Source organism: Thamnophis elegans, chromosome 11, assembly GCF_009769535.1.
Source record: "Thamnophis elegans isolate rThaEle1 chromosome 11, rThaEle1.pri, whole genome shotgun sequence".
Taxonomy (NCBI): Eukaryota; Metazoa; Chordata; class Lepidosauria; order Squamata; family Colubridae; genus Thamnophis; species Thamnophis elegans.
The window spans coordinates 6982461-6998472 of NC_045551.1; the positions used below are offsets into that span (position 1 = coordinate 6982461).

The 16012-nt window shown below is 38.4% G+C and overlaps 1 protein-coding gene across 1 annotated transcript in view; it reads right to left on the minus strand.

The window, feature by feature from the left end:
* Window positions 1-267: 267 nt before the first annotated feature.
* The window catches only part of XPR1 (xenotropic and polytropic retrovirus receptor 1), a 92238-nt gene continuing 76493 nt past the window's right edge, over window positions 268-16012 (minus strand). The window contains exons 13-15 of the mRNA XM_032226405.1: window positions 14511-14650; window positions 13108-13329; window positions 268-4184 (exon numbers count right to left, since the gene is read on the minus strand). Coding sequence (XP_032082296.1) covers window positions 4124-4184; window positions 13108-13329; window positions 14511-14650 — 423 coding nt within the window. The 3' untranslated portion in view covers window positions 268-4123. The remainder of the gene's footprint in view (window positions 4185-13107; window positions 13330-14510; window positions 14651-16012) is intronic.

The following is a 16012-nucleotide window of genomic DNA, read 5'->3' on the forward strand; positions in this document are numbered from 1 at the left end:
ACATTGCTTAATTTAGGCACACCGTTTCTCCACAGAAAATAAATACACTGGACACATTTTTGTCCAATGAAGGGTTTTTTTTGTGGGGAGAAATACGGTCTTCCTTAATGAAATTGTTTTTAAAATATTTTAAAAGAAAATGATCTATACAAAGCTTCTTCTACTACTATTACTTCCCTGTAGGCTTGTGATCAATTTCAAGCCAAAGTCCAGAAAAACACAATGGAATTTCCTTCATAAGATACCAGAATTATATACTTTTTCCTGAACACATGCTTTTAACTTCCAATATGCGAGCTTTTCAGTTTCCTACAAAGCACACTTGCTTCTGTCAATCAAAAAAAAATAAAGAAATCAGGTAATAAAAAGCAAAGAATGAAAATAAAGGAGGCGTTTTTTTTTTTTACTGCTCAGAATAAAGCCTAAACTCATTGCAGGATTCCTACCCTCCACAACTCTGTAACCTTTATAGAGAATGGAGAAAGAGCAAGGGAGATACTTTAATTCAAATATAACAAATTCATCTTCTCTGACAAAACAAAGAAAAACTACTTTGAAAGAGACCAAAAAGCAGCAAAGTACTTCTGCATAACCTCACAAAGATGCTTCTAAAAGTATTCTTGGCAGAGCGTCAATTCCATTCCATTTCTAAAATAGTTAACCGCTTAAGAAAGTCATTAATTTCCAAGAGGTTCATATAGCTTTCTTTTATCCCCCCCGTTATTTAGGGCAAAGAAAATCTAACCATTATGTAACGCTACATTAAATCCATTTGCCAGACATGGAAAAGGCCAAGTGTAAAAGCCAAAAGCATCAACTCTTCTTTCAGGTCTTAAACTCTGTGAGGGAAAAAAAAAAAATCTTCTGAATATTTTTTTGCTAGTTACATGGCATTTCTTTATACTTCAGGAAAATGGAAGCAGTATCCTAGCTATTTCAATATTCCATTTTAGTGATTCTAAAAGCTTTCTACACAAGAAATTCAGGTAGACTGGTTTTAACGAACAATTCTGCACTAACCACCTACGGGAAAATAAAGTGAACTCTGGAGATGAAACTTTACATTAAAAGGTCTCAATTTCTTAAATCGGGCTACCAAGCACTAATTCTTTAGGACACACATTTTTCCCCAAATATATAATTCAATTCAATCTAGGACTTTTTGATGACAGCACCCTGGAGGGGAGGGGAAGCTTAGTTAATGAACTTGGCTAATCATTACATAGATTCAAAAAAACAAGAAACCTCAACATACAATTTATGAAAGTTAGTCAAGTTCCCTAAATATAAATTTAAATCTGGAACTTCACTTAATACCTCCGTGTAAAATGTTGTGTTGTGCACAAGGCAGTGATCTTTTTCAGTCAGATGATGGTGGTATGAAAAAATATTGATTGTGGCATATATAATCTTCCTAATCTGATAGGCAAATTATTTCAGATTGCTGGTACTTCTAAATTTCCACCATCAGGTTATTCCTTCTGCTTAAACCTCAAATGTCAGAATTCTTCAGTATATCCTGAATAAATCTTTCCCTGTTATATGTCTTTGGCTGGAAGAATTTAGAGGACGCATGATTTATTCAGATTAACATTCCTTAGGTAGAATGACCTCTCATATTTGTTTAACTGAATGTGTAAGTAGTTGCCATTATTCACATAAAGTTCAGTAGTAGTCTATTATAATATGTAAAAAAAACCCCACCTCTCATTGAATTTCAGACTCATTTTGTTACAAAACAGCTTAGTGGGACTCCAAAATCCAACTTTTCTACTAGAACAGCCTGGTACTAGAATACCAAGCAATAACTGCTACACTGCAGAAGCACAAATAATGTACAACTCCAAGATCTACTTGCATTACGACCACAATGTCCTAAATCTTCTACCAAGTTAAAGCACAATAAAAAATAACTGTGATTTAAAGTTTCATTCTACAGCTCTCTTGCCTGTCAAGGGGTCCTGATTTGTAGTTCATTTGTCTTGCCAGGAATTTGTTGTCTAGTTCCTTATGGCTACAGGCACATTATGCATACTATTTTTAAGTCACAGTTGCTTTACAAAGTAAGTCTTGTGAATGGCTTGAAAGATAAAAATAAGGAAATAAATTATTATAGACAAGATTATTAACTTGGAAACGAAAGGGGGGGGGGAAGATAAAAGAGGAATCCTCTTTGCTTAAAATGCTTGTGATTTGCAAACCAAAGGAGATTGTACAGGAGAAAGGAACTAACACCATCTAAAAACCTAAACAAGAACAACACAGTCCTTGCTGTGAAATCCTATATCAGTATCAGACTTAAGAAAATCTGAAATAGCTTCTCCCATCATAGGGTGGTGACCTCACAAATGCACACATTGTGTAACAGAGTACGATAAGCTTTCATTTGCTAATATGAAGTACAAATGCTTGGCATACACAACACAGGCTTTCTACTACAAGGAGAGGGAGTGGTCATCTTAAGCATTCATGCTGCTCTATCCTATGGATGCTGGAGGCCAATATGGAATTAAAAAAAAATAATAATCAACTGATAAACATTTTTTTTAAAAGGGTTTACTAAAGTGTATGATCATCTACCGTAAGTCCAATTAGCAGTGCCACTCATAATGCTTGTAAAAGTCGGGCCTAGCACCACACTGGAAATCTAGGACTTGGGGCAGGTAGGTTTAAAAAATGAAACAAAAGTTAACCTGAGGATGTTCTTGGACAGTGATTGTCAGTCAAGTTTTTGCCAAAGTACGGCAAAATATTTTATTTATTGAAAAAATTAAAGAGCCCTTTCTATAGCAATACCAACTTTCTCAATATTTAGAGACTACACAGTCTCCGGATGACAGAAATGACAAGCTGTTGAGTGTCTGCCTGAACCCAGTATATATACTGCTGAATAAGTAATCCTATATTCACTACAAGACAGACCTCTGTCTCAATCAGTTTTATTTTTCTCTATTTTTTAGCTGAAGTGAATGAACCATACATACAGGAACTCCCTATTTAAAAATGGGATGATGTCCTGGAGACTCAGCTCACTAAAATGAAAACCATTCTTAAATGTACAAACTAAGGCTTTTCTTGCATGGATATCTGACGGACTACATCGGATTATCTCTAGATTCTTTTTTTCCAACAGAAATCTGGAGATCGTGGTTATTATTTCTGTGGAGGCACACGTACAAAAGAAGATCCAGCTAAGGAAGGTGACAAGATTTCTACGGGACCAGCAGCAGCAGCAGCAATAAAACTCAACAGAGCGACTTTGGCTTAAAATCAATCAATAAGAAGAAGAAAAAAATAAAAAAAAAATTAATCAGGTTAAGCTGGTGCAAGTTCTCTCAAAGAGGTATTTTAAAGGGCTTAACCTTGCAGCGAGAGAGAGATCCAGGATCTACATCCCCTTCTCCCCAACCACTTGCCTTTTTTTTTTCTTTTTAAAAGAGTTACCACCTTCATTGCACAGGACTCAGAAAACCATTCTCATAAGGTTAACTATCATAAATAATATGAAAACTATGTGCAACAAATACATCATATTTCAAAAAAATAATAATAAGAAAGTTAAACACCAAATTAAAAAGTAGCTTCGTGAATGAAGGTACTGCTCTAAGTGCACTTTCCCGGCAAGTGCAGCTAGTGCGTTGGCGCTGGATATGAAAGAAAACACCAAAAAACCAGAGAGCGCGAGCCAGAGTTAAAAATGCTGGTCCAGTTTCAACCAGTAAAAACTGGACTGAGCAGAGACCGAATGATTTCTCAGTAAAAGTCCCCGTTAGGGAGTCCAAAATGATGCTTCTTCATCCAGATTGTATGTCCTTGAAGAGATTGTAAACAATCCTTAAGACAGCTCCTTCCTTAAATGTCCCTCTGATTGGCAAAACAAAGTTAGATTTTATATTTTTTTAAAACAAGAAATCAAATTAAAACCAGAAGAAAAGAAAGGAAAACACAGTGAGCTTGTTGGAGTCCATAGGAACCAGTCCGGAAGAGCTCAGAAAATGTGTTCGGATTTTTCTCCTGTTTTTAGCTGGAACTATACCAGAGGATGGACTGGGTGGCTGTTGCGGTTGGGAAGGTAATAAATCAAAAGAACATGAGGGATGCGGAACTTGACTCTGGGGACAGTTCATGTGTTTGCTTCATCATCTGTGTCTTCTATTAATACTTTGGTGTCATGAATCTTTGACCTGAGGAAAGAGGAAATTAAACTTTGATTAACAATTTGCCATTCAATCAATCAATCAATTAATCAATCTTTATTTGGTCTTAGACCAGCAGTTAAAAGTCACAATTAGGATAAAAGAACAAAAATATAATTGCTTTAAAATATCTAAAAAAAGATTAATCTAATTTTGTTTCTTTGACCGCAGCTAAGTACGGTTGTGTAATTCGTAGAGCATGCCATAGTATTTCTATTAAATACTTTTAGGTATTTTAGAACAATTAAATTTTAATTATTTATTTATCCTAGCAACATAAACTGTTAACCCCACTGACTATTATTATTAGCAGAGTTCCTCTACCCGCTAACCCAAACATCTGGGGAAATAGCATCATTCAAAACACAATCTAAGCAGAAGAATTTTGGCCAGGCATATTAATGTTTATTGAACTGAATAAATATCATATATCAATAGCTCCCTCTGCTGAGTACTTGCTAGTATGAAAAGAACGCAGAAGAAAAAGCATTTCTACTGCAATGGGCAGTCATTGTAATCATTGTTGGTACAGAATAAGCAGTGATGCTCTGTGATCAGAATATATTTTGCCCCTGTTGCAAGCTCCTTGCCATGAATAGCTTTGTTTTCTAAACAATTCAAATCAAAGAAGGCTTGCATAAGTTGAATGTTGTCCTGCAAAGTAATCTTTAGATTCTAGAATCTAGTTTGTATACAAAAGCAGTGGAGTTCAGGTTCATTCTAATCCGGAAGGGGGAAAAATTGCTAGAAAGAGAAAACCATCTGTGACATGTTATGAACACATAAGCTTGAACAAGGTGTGAGAGAACTGAAAAAGTGATAAACCTTTAGAGAGTCAAGAAAGACTGAAAATGCTGACTAAAGAATAGCTGCTTAGAAAGAGCTCTGTTATTAATGTTTTATAGCAACGGCATGAATATAAATATAAAACCACCAAGACGGTTTATGATGAAAGGTTGACAGGAAGCAATTAGTGAAGGGTACAAGAGCAATGAGAAGTTTTGAATGTGAGACAGATCATTTTTTGAAACTATCGAAAATGGATTGGGGGAAAATGGAAAAGGAAGAAGAGGGGAAAAGTGAAATGAGAATGACTTCAGGGAGATACAAGTTCTTTATAAAAAAATAATTAAAAATGTATTAATAGAAGGAATTAAAGAGGGCGTGGAAGCTTTCTGGAAGAGAGTAAAAACAATTATAAATATGAAGGCAAATAGGGAATACAAAAAAGTATGCTTGTTGAAATAATAAAGCATGAGAAAATGTATATAAAATGATTGCTGTGAAAAAGGAGAAAACCCAAACCCAGAGACAAACATATAAAGTCAGTAAATAAAAAGAATTTCAAAGAATAAAAATGAAAAATGGCGGAGAAAATGAGCAATGTTTTCATGGAAATAAAAAAAGTTCTGGAAGTAGGAGAGGGCTAGTTAAGTAACAGAGGCCCTAAACATACCACCTTCAGGCCCAGGTACAGGTTTTTAAAGCCTTGGAAAAGGCTAATAGGGTTGGGGCCATTCCAATCTCTGAGGGGAGGATATTTTATAAGACAGGGGCTGCAGCAGAGAAAGCTTATCTTCTGGTTCCTGCCAGTCGACGTTCCTTGGCTGATGGGATCTGCAGCAGGCCCAGTCCACTGAATTAATTTGGATGGATAGTAACTCTTGCGAAAAGCCGATCCCTTTCAAGTTAACCTGGTCCCAAGCCATGTAGGTGACATAGAGGTGATAACCAGCACCTTAAATTGGACCCGGAAACATACTGGCAGCCAGTGCAGCTCACGGAGTAATGAGGTTACATTGTAGTGTAACCTCTTGAGAGACCGCCTGCTGCCAATTACCTCCCATAGACCCGTTAGATCGCACAGGGTCGGCCTCCTCCGGGTTCCGTCCACCAGCCAATGCCATCTGGCTACCACCCGGGGGAGGGCCTTCTCTGTTGCAGCTCCGGCCCTTTGGAATGAACTCCCCGCGGAGATCCGGACCCTCACCTCTCTCCAGGCCTTCCGGAAAGCCGTCAAAACCTGGCTGTGCCGGCAGCCCTGGGGTTGATGAGTTCCCCTCCCCTCTCGACTGGTATGGCTGTGTGATTTTCGTGTATTTTAATTATGTGTACTGTTGTTTATGTTCCCTTTCCCCCCTGAGTTGTTCGCCGCCCTGAGTCCCTCCTGGAGAAGGGCGGCATACAAATAAACCAAATACAATACAATAGTGTAAAAGTAGCCGGCATTATTTATTAGCCACGCAGCTCAATTTTATACCAACTGAAGTTTCTGAATGCTCTTCGGTGACAGCCCAACGTAGAGCATATTGCAGTAATCTAAATGAAAGGTCACAAGGGCATTGGTGTAGGGTAAAAATAATCAAATAATATAAGTAGTCCTTGATTTATGACCACAATTTGGACCAGAACTTCCATGGCTTAATATGCAATTGTTCAGTGAGTCATCACATAATCACATCTGAATTAATGACCTTTTCTGCCACAGTCATTAAGCAAATCATAGAGTGGTTAAGTGAATCGTCTATTGTTGGAAACTGAGTGGGAATGTCACAATTAGCAGTCACGTGATCCTGGGATGCTGCAACTGTTGTAATTACCGTATATACTCGAGTATAGGCCGACCCGAATATAAGCCGAGGCACCTAATTTTACCACAAAAAACCTGGAAAAGTTATTGACTCGAGTATAAGCCTAGGGTGGGAAATGCAGCAGCTACCGGTAAATTTCAAAAATAAAAATAGATACCAATAATGTTTTTGAATATTTATTTCAAAGAAAAACAGTAAACTAGCGGTGTATTCAATGAAATACTTCACTCACCTCATGATGCTGATGTCCCGCTGTGATGATGATGTCCCGTGCAGCCGCGGGAGCGATGTCCCGCCTCCTATGACACACGGCACAGTGATTCCTATCATTGGATCACTGTACCAGAGGAGGTGGGACATTGCTATGTGGCTGCTTGCCATAACAAGGAGGAGGTGGGACATCGTTGCAGAGCGGCAGGAGGGGGAGGAAGGGGAATCGTAAGACAGCCCTGCATTACATTAGAACGTGAGGAGGGGGGATGGTGCGGTGCGCGCTGCGCGGCAAACTGACACAGAGGGAGGGGAAACTCACAGGGGCACTGGGCCATTCACGAGTGTCACCCAGCGGCATGGCCCCGCCCCTTTTTCTCCTCCATTTCGGGCAAATTTTTCACTGACTCGAGTATAAGCCGAGGCGGCTTTTTTCAGCCCAAAAAGTGGGCTGAAAAACTAGGCTTATACTCGAGTATATACAGTATATGCCGGTTGCCAAATATCAGAATTGAGTTTGAGTTTATTGGTCTTGTATGCTGCCCACTCCCGAAGAACTCCGGGCGGCTTACAATAAACAAGGGAAGGGGATAAATAAACAAAACAACACTTTAAAATACGCAACATTCACAATTACCGTGGGGCTGGATATTTCACAAGCCCCTCGGCCTGCTGGAGCAGCCAGGACTTGGTGGCTTTGCGGAAGGCCGGGAGGGTAGTAAGGGTCCGGATCTCCACGGGGAGAATTGCAATCACATGATTGCGGAGCCGTTGTGACCATTGTAAATTACTTTTTTTTCAGTTTTCTCGTAACTTTGGTTGATAAATGAATGATCATAAGTCAGGGGTTACCTGTACAACTTTAAAAAAAAAACATAGCCAAGTACTGGAACTAAAACCAACATTAAAAGATAATAAAACATGCTGGACTCACACACTCATGCTAACCCAGGCCTGGGGCAAAGAGCCAGACTTTCAGAACCCTCTGAATATAGTCAGGGTGAGGCCCAGATGTATCTTGGTAGGGGAACAGTCAGGGGTGGATTGCTGCCAGTTTTACTACCAGTTCACAACCCGCACGCAACATGTGCACTGCACACACGTGCACCGTTCAATGTAAATTGTTCTTTGCGCATGTGGAGAACAATTTACAGTGAACTGCGCACACGCAGTCACTAAAAACCAAAATGGCAGCGGCCCAGCGGCAGTGAGGGAACCGGTTCGGGGGCATGGCAGGCCTGGGTCACTTTCTGAATTCCACTATCGATTCGGCCAAACTGGAAGCCTCTGGAAACGGCGTTCCATAGAACAGGAAATGTCCTGCTTCCTAGATCCCATCAGACAACATTGAAGGAGCTGTGACTCCAAAAGAGTCTTAAAGAGCAATTCATTCAGGACTGTCAAGAAGCCTCTTTCTTCTCAGTGTTGTCTGGTAAGTCTGATATATAATTTTGTATCATCTGGATACTGAGCAAACTCATGAAGATGTTGAAGAAAAGAAGTGGTAGCCCACACGCCAGCAATCTCAAGTCCGACTGTTCCTCTACTGAATCCAACCACAGAGAAAGGAGGGAAAGCATTGGAACATTGTACCTTCCACTCCAAATTCTCACAAGCAGGCTAGAAGGATACTCAGGTTGATGGGATTGAAAGCTATTGAAAGATCAAAAAGCCCAGGACAGTTGCTCTAACAACATCCCAAATTCACAACAAGTCAACCACAAATGCTACCAATGCTGTCTCTATACTATGTCTGCGCCTGAAATATGACTGAAGGGGGTTCAGAAAATCAATTTCTTCCCTTTTTTAATCTTCCATGAAAAGAAAAGATTGGAAATGTGATTAAAATTGTCCAGGATGCTTTTTGAGGAAAGGGTGCACCACTGCCTCCTTCGATTATAGCATGGATCCAGCTATCTGCCACCTCCCAAGAAGCCTTCACCAACTAGGAGTGTTCTTGCATAGTAGCATGAAGATGAAAAATTTGAACAATAAATGATAGCAAGATAAAGAGTAAGAAAAAATGAAAGAGGTAACAATGGATGTATTTTGAATTTCAGATGAGCTTTAATCTGCAACGTAATTATATGGCAAGTGCATTGTACTCTGTTACATTTCCTAAATTATGCTGTGCTAGATTGGGAGGCTAAGAGATCTTATAATTTGAGGACAGAGGAAAAATTGGATGCTGGCTGGAATTTAAAGCCAAAAGTTGTTCATTACTTTCTCAAATAATTATTTCAATCAACAACCAATTAAAAGCTGCTAATAACAAAATGAATTCAAAATTCTCCTTGAGAAATATGTGATCAAATTACAAGAAAGGATTATCAAAAGCTAAATCTCCAGAGGGTAGAAGATAGAACAAGGATTATACTAAAATGGTTTAGACAGGACTGCAGCAAATGCTGCACTAATGGAAGCTGAGAAGGGAAAACAGACAATAAGGATGGCAAAATTCTTCATGCCTGTATGTCACAGTTCCACAAAGAAAGTGGGAAATGATACTGCATTATCTTCCTTGCCTAAGCACACATGATTAAAAAGAGTGGGAACTCCCATATTTTTTAACAGGATAATGTTGTTGTGAATGAAATGCAAAATAGGAAAACAATTATGCCTTCTCTTACCCAACTGCTGTAACTCAAGTAATCTGAGAGATATTATGTGGCTCCCAAATTACCATGGCTATAACAAAAAATACATTAAATTTAATCTGCCTTTGATGCATTAGAATAAAAAGTTTTTTTATTGAAGTGATTTCAAATTATTCCTGGTTGGGTTTTAAAAGATGACTGCATTTTATCTTTATTGAAATCAATTTATGGCTGTAGGAATACAAGGTTATAACACTGATAATCATCTGGACATAAGAACATGGCCGTTCAATTACTCTCAAGGTGAAATTATGTTGTATACAATTTCTCTGAACAGGGAACGGGGAGGCAGAAATGATTAAGGATTGCAACTTAATGCAACAAAAATATGATATAGTCCCTTAAAATTTCCCCCCAAATCATATTTTGTTGATGCTGTTGCTATGGAAGAATATACCTGTAAGAGCTGTTTCTGCTACAAAATAATTTAATTTTTTTAGCATCACCATCTTTTCCTTCTATCTGCACTATTGTTTTTAGTTATTCTTTGATTTCTAGTTTTTATTTTTATTCCATATAATTTCATAGTTACTTTTTACTTATGTGAAAATCTTTAATATTAAGTGTCAGTGGTGGGATTCAGCCAGTTCGCACCTATTCAGGAGAACCGGTTGGTAACTTTCTAAGCAGTTCGGAGAATCGGTTGTTGGAAGAAATTTTAATTTGATTTTTTCCACTTTACAGGGCTAATCCTGTAAGGAAGGCAGGAAGGAAACATTCTGGTGTTGTTTCTAGCCTAATCTTTATTGACCTGCTTACAGAAACTGCCTCTCTGGTTAACCCTTATTACCATTGTAACAGCTAAGGTGAAGCGCCCATCAACGTGAGTGATGTTGAGTTGGCTACACCCACATGGTCACATGACCACCAAGCCCCACCTACCCTGCTGGTCATTAGGACAGAGAACCGGTTGTTAAATTATTTGAATCCCATCACTGGTAAGTGAGTGAGTGAGTGAGTGAGTGTGTGTGTGTGTGTGCAAACTTTAACATCACCATAAAGAGAAGAGTAACAAAAACATCAAACAGAACAGCAATGGATCAGTATGGGGACAGGTCAAGGCCCCTATAGATAAAAAGGAACTATCATAATCCATAACAAAATGGTGGAAAAAGGGAAAACACAACAATGAACATGACACGAGGATAACTTGCCCAGAGTTAAACACACATTTACTTAGAGGAAGAGCTGTCCCTAGCTCTTATAAATCTGATAGCACATCCCATTGATATTTGTGTATAAATGATAACAATCCTGTAACTAAAACCAAGGAATGTGCTTCATCCACAGGAAAGCAATCTTATTGGAGAATATGATTGAAGACCATTTGGGGAATATCTTTTACTTAGCTTGGTATCTAGTCAGTCTGCCCAGATTATCAGTGATGGCAGTAGGAACAATGGAAGATGGTAGCTTCAATAGATTATCAGAAGACAGAGTTCCACTTTGAATCTATGCAATAGGTTATGACCTCAACCAAAAGACTTATGCAAGAAACCAATGGAGGTGCTTTGTTATAAGAGTTATAGCCCTGAGGGAGCTGGAATCACAGCAACTGCTTAATACTTCCCCTGGGTATTACTGAAGCTAGATTCATTACTTATTAGTAGTGAGTCACACCAACTGTTATGCATGTAAATTATGCAGATCTGGTGTACAGGCTTCAGCTCAATAGATTTGGAAATAATAAAACAATCTTAATTTCAGCCTATATATACAGGCTATATGTATATGTAGAAAATCTGTATGAAACAGATTTTACGATAAACTGAGCAGAGCAATAGATTTAAACTAGAAATGGGTTAAATACTGCATATAACTTGATAAATTATATTAACCTCTTTGTACTAGGAACCTTAATAGTTGAATCTAATTAGATAAGTGATCATAAGAATATAAGAATACAAGAACTATGTCACATCTTTATCTTAAATTCTAACCTTCCCACAGTTAAGTAAGTTAGGTACATTCTGCTCTTGCCAATAGGCAGCGAATTACCAGCATCTAACTTAACGTCAATTTCACTTAGTATCTTAATGTAACTCTAAGTATTTTTATACCAACCACAGATTTCTTCTCTTTGAAAGCCTTCTGCCCTGAATGAAAAAAAAGCTGCCCATGAATAAAGTTCAATCTACCATTCTCCATCACAAAGATACTTCAAGGATTTATTAACACAGAGACACAGAGACAAGACCTTGACAGCAATCCAGCACAGTCCAGAGGTTGGCAGAAATCCAGCATAGGCTAACCTTGGCAGCTATCCAGCCTGCCAAGCTAGCCACGAGAGTTCTCCAGCTCTAATGAATACGTTGACTCCTGCAAGGGCGTGTGCACAATCATTCCTTTTATAGTCTTGAGAGGAGCCTAATGACCACCAACTGAGTGCAATTATCTCCTGTAACTATGTAACTGTTCCTTACGCCTATTAGCTCTCCGTTGCCGGGCATCCAGGACCAACTCCCTTGTCTTCTCCCCACTGCTCCAATGCATGACGTCAGTAATAGCAATAGCAGTAGACTTATATACCGCTTCATAGGCCTTTCAGGCCTCTCTAAGCGGTTTACAGAGAGTCAGCATATTGCCCCCAACAATCTGGGTCCTCATTTTACCCACCTCGGAAGGATGGAAGGCTGAGTCAACCCTGAGCCGGTGAGATTTGAACCGCTGACCGCTGATCTAGCAGTAGCCTGCAGTGCTGCATTTAACCACTGCGCCACCTTGGCTCGATTCATAGGGCCCCTCACTGTTGGAGTCTGGTGGCAGCTCCAACGGCTCCTGCTGGGCCACAACAGTAATCTAGGACAATTACTTCAAAGAAGAGATAGCACCTTGACATACTACATTCTCAAGGTTAATGTTCCCCATCTTCCAAAATGCTGACTTTCTCCTGGCAAATACTGTGGACCATAAGAATGATCTATCCCAACAAAAGAATAGCATCTTATGAGGAGAGGAAAGATCGATAAGCACAACACAAGATTTAGAGAAAAAGATTTAGGACTCTCTGAAACACCATCATCTAATGCCAACAACCCTGTGGGTAATTGGTATGTGAGAGAAAATTCAGTTTATCAATTTTATTTCCACTGATATTTAACTTCTGGCTACATGAAGAGCAAATGCATTAATTTAATTTAATATTACATATATTAATTAAAATGCATTAAGAATTCTTAACCTTAGGAAAATTGGGTATCAGAAAGCAATGTAAACTGGCTTCTTGTGCGGTGGAATGCAATAGAAAAAAATGTCCAGCTTTCTTTTACTTCTCCCGTGTTAAGATTTATTTATTAAATCTAATTTATACCCTTCAGAAAATTCAGCACTCTTTTTGGTCATTCCAGGTAGGAATTCTGGAAATTGCAGTCCCAAGAAAACCGAAGGGAAATACATGGAGAAAAGCTCTTCTAATCAAATAACAAACTCATTGGGCTATTGTGTAACACGTACTGTGAAGCAAGTTGTGGTCTGTGCAAAGACACACTCTGGCTACGCTTCCAAGCTCTATTTTTCTGGCGGTTTCGGACACCATCCTCCTGGTCCATCATCTGTTCAAGCAGGGTCTGATCATCTGCATTCAGTGGTGCCACTGAAATATCCCGGACAGCTCGGAACTCACCACAGTTATTCAGATGCTCATTCTCTAATCGGAAGAAATTCCACACAAACCGCCTGAAAAGTGGAAGATAATAAGCAGCTAAAACAAAGATTTGAAGATATTAACATAGACTAACACTAATGCATAAATGTATTTTATAAGGAAAATCAGTTTTCCACTTCTCCCCAAAGGTATGACAAAGAAATTAACTAAAGCCCGAGAACATTTGCATTAATTTTCCAACTGACTAATCAATACATGTACATTGAATGACACCCTTTTTAAAAAAATAATTACTATTATTAAATTTATTTGCTACCTAGCTCACCATGAGGCTATTCTTGGTGGCTCACAACCATAAAAAATAAAGAAATTAAAAGGAAGTGTAAACAAAGTAAAAGAAAAATAATAGAATAAAATAAACAAGGAGAAAACCCAAGAAAATGTGTCGATATGACTAGCAACAAAGTAAATAATGTAAATGTGTAACAGGTCAAATACTGGAGAGAAAAAAGATAAAAGATAAAAATTTCAATATAATGAGTTGATGCGAGCACATGCTAAACTTGGATACTGAAGCCTAGTCCCCTTACTCAAATATTAAATCTAGGTTTGATCCCCAAACCTAGATAAACTCAAATTCTCAAACTGTGGTAAAATGCAAATTACACTTTTATAGATATTTTATAACCCCTCCTAAAAATAATATGGAATTATATTAATTAGCTTCTGGGATACTTCTAATAGTTAAAAAGAGCCGAGGTGGCGCAGTGGTTAGGGTGCAGTACTGCAGGCCACTTCAGCTGACTGTTATCTGCAGTTCAGCGGTTCTAATCTCACCGGCTCAAGGTTGACTCAGCCTTCCATCCTTCCGAGGTGGGTGAAATGAGGACCCAGACTGTGGGGCGATATGCTGACTCTGTAAACCGCTTAGAGAGGGCTGAAAGCCCTATGAAGCGGTATATAAGTCTAACTGCTATTGCTATTGCTAGTTATAAATGTAGACGCTTCAAATCCTGAATGCTAGAGACCATATCCTAGGTTTCTTTTGATTTGCAGTTTCTGTCTGCATTTTAAAATGCTATATAATACTTTTTTTGAATGCCACAAGCATTGTTCATCTGAGTGGGCTGATTTAGAGCTGTAGAGAGAGAATAAAATATATATTTTTAATTATAGGGGATAAATACAGTAATTATTTGCAAATAGGCCTTCCAAAACTCAGTAACTATGCAATTAGTGCAGTGCGTCTTACCGGAAAACCTCTAGTGGTGCAAATACAGTAGCAATGATGTCACCAGCAAAAGGATGAATTTCCATGGTAGTCAGAGAAATCTGGATAGTCCACGCAAAACGTAGAATCACATCCTCTACAATGGCACAATAGTAATAGGCCTGATAAACAGACAAAACAGGGAGCTGTAGTATCAAGGAATAATATCCACCAAATCAACCTCCAAATAAATATATGCAAATAGAGATATCCGGTTCTTCATTTGCAGACTCTACCTTTGCAGTCATTTTTTATGACTATAAGTACAGTATCATCGGAGATGAGCTGCATTTCTAGCTGTCTACTGGTTGAAGGACAAACATTGCATTAACTGAAAGGGCAGCAACAGTTTCACTTCTGCTGGTTTGCCAGTAAATGAATTTGATATTCTTTTTCTAAACATAGCTATTCTTTGACTTACAACCATAACCAAAATTTCAATTAAGGAAGACAGTGGTTGAGTGAGTTTTGGCCCATTTTATGAGTTTTCTTGCCACAGTTCTTATCTGAATCACTTGCTCTTGTTAAAATTAAAAGAGCCAAGGTGGCGCAGTGGTTAGGGTGCAGTACTGCAGGCCACTTCAGCTGACTGTTATCTGCAGTTCAGCAGTTCAAATCTCACCGGCTCAAGGTTGACTCAGCCTTCCATCCTTCCGAGGTGGGTGAAATGAGGACCCAGACTGTGAGGGCAATTTGCTGACTCAATTTGCTAAAAATCTGTAAACCGCTTAGAGAGGGCTGAAATCCCTATGAAGCGGTATATAAGTCTAACAAATAAATAAATAAATAAATAAATAATAAAATGAATCTGGCTTCCCCATTGACTTTACTTGTCAAAAGGTTGCAAAAGATAATCACATGACCTTGGGTCCCTGAAACAATCATGAGTTGCCAAGTGTCCGAATTTTGATCACGTGACTGTGGGGATGCTGCAAATGGTTTTAAGTGTGAAAAACAGTTGTAAGTCACTTTTTAAAGTACTGCTGTAACTTCAAACAGTCACTAAATGAATGGTTGTAAGTCAAGGACTATCTGTATTCTGTTAAGGAACTATAGATCTTTCATAACATACCATAACAGTTTACTTGTACTTTACAATCTATTACTACAATACTTGCAATAAAAAGACTATTAAGCAAAGACAACAATCATTTTAGTTTTTTGGTTCTATTCTGCATTCTTTTGGTGGACAGTAATATAACTGCAAGAAATACAGTATACCTTCATTTTATGTTGGTGTCAAACATAAACATCTTGATGCCTTGAAAGACTTCGACTGGTATGGCTGTGTGATTTTCGTGTATTTTAATTATGTGTATTGTGTTTATGTTCCCTTTCCCCCCTGAGTTGTTCGCCGCCCTGAGTCCCTCCTGGAGAAGGGCGGCATACAAATAAACCAAATACAATACAATAATACAAATACTTGCTTGCACATAAGAGCTTCTGCACAGTATATAGCCTTTTTTTTTTTTTCCAAACTACAA